The 4,109-nt window shown below is 31.4% G+C and overlaps 1 protein-coding gene across 1 annotated transcript; it reads right to left on the bottom strand.

Moving 5' to 3' along the window:
- Positions 1-1,138: 1,138 nt before the first annotated feature.
- Positions 1,139-3,711, bottom strand: LOC122404332 (centrosome-associated protein 350-like). Its single transcript, XM_043408267.1, has 4 exons — positions 3,696-3,711; positions 3,301-3,561; positions 2,312-2,394; positions 1,139-2,239 (listed from the first exon to the last, which is right to left on the bottom strand). The coding sequence occupies exons 2-4, from the start codon at positions 3,476-3,478 to the stop codon at positions 1,514-1,516; spliced, it is 987 nt and encodes a 328-aa protein (XP_043264202.1). The 5' UTR covers positions 3,479-3,561; positions 3,696-3,711; the 3' UTR covers positions 1,139-1,513.
- Positions 3,712-4,109: the final 398 nt, after the last annotated feature.

Below are 4,109 nucleotides of genomic sequence, written 5' to 3'. Positions count from 1 at the left end.
GTTGAAGCAGGAACGTGACGGCAGAAATAAAGTTCGTGCTTATTGGGGAAGTAACTTTAAGCGATTAAAATCCTTTGTCCCGATTATGATAAGAACATATCCCTCCACGTTCCACAGCCGACTTCTACAACGCAAATAGTATTATTACACGCAATAACCGAAGGAGCACTTTGTTCGGATGCATGAAATACTTTTCTCCAGTGACGTCTCGTAGTTCCCGATTAAAATGTTATTTAAGCTTTAGGTGTTAATACCATGTACAGTAAAAGTATTACTATCAAAATAAACTTAAAATCTATACGCATCTAATAGAACATAAAAAGAATCACACAAGGGACGTATTAAATGCTATACAATGTATTCCTAAAATATTTAGTTAAGTTTGATCAGTATTGTTATTAATTGCACTGGTGAAGATGTGCATACAACAACAATAATAATAATGTGACATTAATAAATTTCATTATTTGTCATTATTCGGATAATACAGCGAAATGTAAACAATCACAGATACTAAATAACCGTAAAAGTGATAGTACTGTTTTAAAATCTTTTAATAGAAAATGTCAGTAATCTTTAAAGTGCATCTTTAAAAGGCAACAATAATATATGTAACTTTAATTTGAAGAAAATTATTGAAAGCACTATTATATACTATTTGTATGACATTTTTTCATTGGCACAATGAACAGAATATGCTGATAAAGTTTAACCAAATATCTGAGCAATACGCTGTGTAAATAATAATACTTAATAAACTACTCGAACAAAACGCTCGGAATAATCGAATCGATAATTACATTTCTTCTACAAGTAAATATCAATGGGATTCTTATATTAAGTATGTTACTACATCTCAATATATATAACTATAAATTGTAATGTAATTATACCATATATTCTAACAATAATCTTAGTTTTAACAAAAATTCGAAACGAATTTAGGGTATTTGATTATTAAATTCTCTACACAATTCGTGACTACTAAATACAACTATTTTCTACGATTCTATAATTTGCAAAATGGACCTCGTACACCTCTTGAATTTTATTACAGTGAAATTATCATTCATACCTTCATCCTTTAAAAGCAAACAATTGTCAAAAGAATAAATAGGAACCAGCCTATATACAGGGGTCATATACAGGGCACAAATAGATAAAAATGAATTACTTGGTAATTCATTAAAAATATGGCAATTGAGGCCAATTTACAAAATTTCGAAATAATATATAGTAGAACCTTGATACTTCTATGCGAACTTCGTTGCTATATTGTATTAGTAAACAAAAGGTGTGACCACTTAGCAACAAGTACTGTCTTTCGTTTGAGACAAAAACAGATCCAAAAGAAATAAAAGTATAGGTACGAATTTCAATACTTCTAGGAATGTTTAAACCCCCTTCTCTACAATTATCAAGGTCCTAATACCTATCGTTTTTCATGACAAATAATTGTGTTTTGACGAAATTCATGTAACGGTAACTCAATCACGATAGCTTTGTAATAAAACTAAACCATTACTTTTCTTTTCTTCGCATATGCCACTTTAACTACATTCACAGTTTCCATTAGTAGGGTATCCAATATAGCTACAGTAAGACCATTTTTTACAGCAAGTTCATCGTGATGAAATTTGGTCCATTCGTCCTCTTCAGCTTGAGCCTCCCTAGCCAGTAATTCGTCAACTCTGTCTCTTCGTTTTCTACTCCAACGCATTACCATATTTTCCCGTTGTAGTTTCGTTTTGAAACCGAACAACGTAGCTACCTCCTTGTTAACATATTCGTTAAGTTCTTCTACAGTTTTCGGGAGTTTCATCGTAGGTTTTGTTTTTACATTTGGTTTCGTCCAACTTGGTCCTGGTTTTTCATACTCGGCTTGATAAACCTCAGCGATCGTTTCTTTACACAGATCGAAGAGGAATGTATTGTAAATTCTTCTATCCTTCTTTACACTCTCATCGTTCTCTTTGGTTAACTCGCAGATCTCAGGAGGAGCTTCTAAATTCATGATATCTTCTCCAGCCTCCCTAGCTCTGAATATGAGTGTCGTGGCTTTCTCCGTGAATGCTGTTAATTCTTCTATGTTTGAGGGAATCACAGCTGGTGGAGGTGATGGTGACCCAAGTGACACTGAAATTCGTCCACCACCGCCGGGTGGTGTGTAGGGGGGTGGGGGTTTATTAGGTATTTCTCTAACATAATAAGATACTTCTTCTGCTTCCAATTTTTTAATCTATTAAGGAATAATGTGCATATTATAAAGCAACTTTTACATTAGAAGAAATAATTAAAAATTCATTATTACCTCTAGTTCGATTTGAAGTTGTTCAATACGAAGCAGTTTCGCTTCCAATTCTGCGACTTCCAAACCAGGTTGTTCCAACGATGCTGTGTAAAGAAAAATGTGAAATAATATGGATCTGCAGAAGAGACTTTACAAATAATTAGTCCAGGAAAAGCAACACGAATCTTTACATTACACTATAAATTCGCATATTACTTTGATTAGGTGCTTCGAGAATTAAAATAAAAAGTCCAAATATAGATAACAAAATTTTTTCAATGCATTAATAAAATATTATAAAGCTGTGATGAAGTTGGACATTCCAAGTAAAATTTGTAGATGATGATAATTCCTTTCCAAAAATATTTAAAGTAAACAAAAGATAAAATATTTTACGTTTGTGTTGTGTTGCACAATATTTACAGGCTTTCCTTATGCATACAGAAATTACTAATTAAAAATCAAGCACTCATGCGACATTGATTTTTACCACATATAAAAGTCAATGTTCATTTCATTCAAAGTTTCGTGTTGTATTACCTTTAAGTAATTATTATCTCGACTTTGCTATTCTGAAAATAAACAATACATGGCTATACGAGGCAATGCTTTGCACAAGAATATACAGCCATTATAAAAATCAGAACGTGTCTCTGTAATGTATGTAATATATATGTACATATAGTGTAGTCATCAATACTCAACACTACATAACTAATGTAGAATAAAATTAAGTGAAATTTAATCAGTTGCATTTAATAAGATTTATGCTTTTAAATATCTATTCAACAGCATTATTTAAAATTGAATGACCTAATTGTTTCTAAATTTATGTGTACACATTAAACACAAAGAGTTTAAAAAATTAAAAGAATATTCATAAAATGAAATAGATATTTAAAAATGTATCTTAATAAAATTCAAATTTAACTGTATCAAAACTGCGTATTGTTTACCCTTAATTTTATAGTTAAGTAAAAGTTGATATTGTACAGGAATAAAAAATGTACCTTTTAATTTGTCTATCATGACTTCTATATCTTTCTCAGATGTAGCAACAATAGGCGTAGCATGATATGTATTCTTTGAATCAATATTTTGACTTTCCGCGTTAGTGTTATTCAATATGTCATCATTTAACGCATCAATGTCTAATTTTGAATCATTAGAATCTCTGGGCGAATCCATCTCAATTTCCGACACACTTTTCGGCGTATCCCTGTCTTCGCTCGACTCAGACAATATCTCTTGCTCCAACTTTTCTTTGTCTTCTGTATCATTTAAGCAAACAATTAATTCCATAGATCGATTTCCTCTTCTGTTGCTATTGTCTTAGACGTTTGACTTTCTAAATTATTTTCCAATGATTGCTCATTTTTCTTGTGAATATTTTCCATAGACTTACCATCAACTCTTGAAAGTATAATATCATCTTGTTCGAAATCTCTTCTGATGGTTGTTCACTGTACTCAGAAATTTGTTTATTACTTTGAAATTGCTCTCTGTCATGATCAGAACTTGTTGAAGATTTCTGTGTAATTTCATCCAGTATTCTCAATACCTCCTCTGATTTTTGTACTGCTTCATATCTTTCTGGTATAGATGATGTCTTTGTACAGAAATAGTCTTTGAACTTCACTTTTATCAAAAATTTCAGACACTTCAAGACTTTCTTCCGAGATATCTTCATAATCTGGATCTTTCAAAATGTTAAATGTTTTATTTATCACATCGGTAGGTGCACTAAATATAATTACTTCAGAATTTCCTACTGTTTCGAGATTATCTTCAGATTCACAAGTGTTTGCACTCTTCTGAG

This window comes from Colletes gigas, unplaced genomic scaffold (genome assembly GCF_013123115.1).
Source record: "Colletes gigas isolate AHSC1104 unplaced genomic scaffold, ASM1312311v1 Colletes_gigas_Sc00191, whole genome shotgun sequence".
Taxonomy (NCBI): domain Eukaryota; kingdom Metazoa; phylum Arthropoda; class Insecta; order Hymenoptera; family Colletidae; genus Colletes; species Colletes gigas.
The sequence above is the reverse complement of the archived record's forward strand: the minus strand, read 5'-3'. Positions and strand labels throughout refer to the sequence as shown.

Coding starts and splice junctions, on each gene's coding strand:
- LOC122404332 (XM_043408267.1), bottom strand. CDS start 3,478: ATGGATTCGCCCAGAGATTCTAATGATTCAAAATTAGACATTGATGCG. Junction 2,395..3,300: donor CATGATAGACAAATTAAAAG/GTACATTTTTTA, acceptor TTCTTTACACAG/CATCGTTGGAACAACCTGGT. Junction 2,240..2,311: donor AACTTCAAATCGAACTAGAG/GTAATAATGAAT, acceptor ATTCCTTAATAG/ATTAAAAAATTGGAAGCAGA.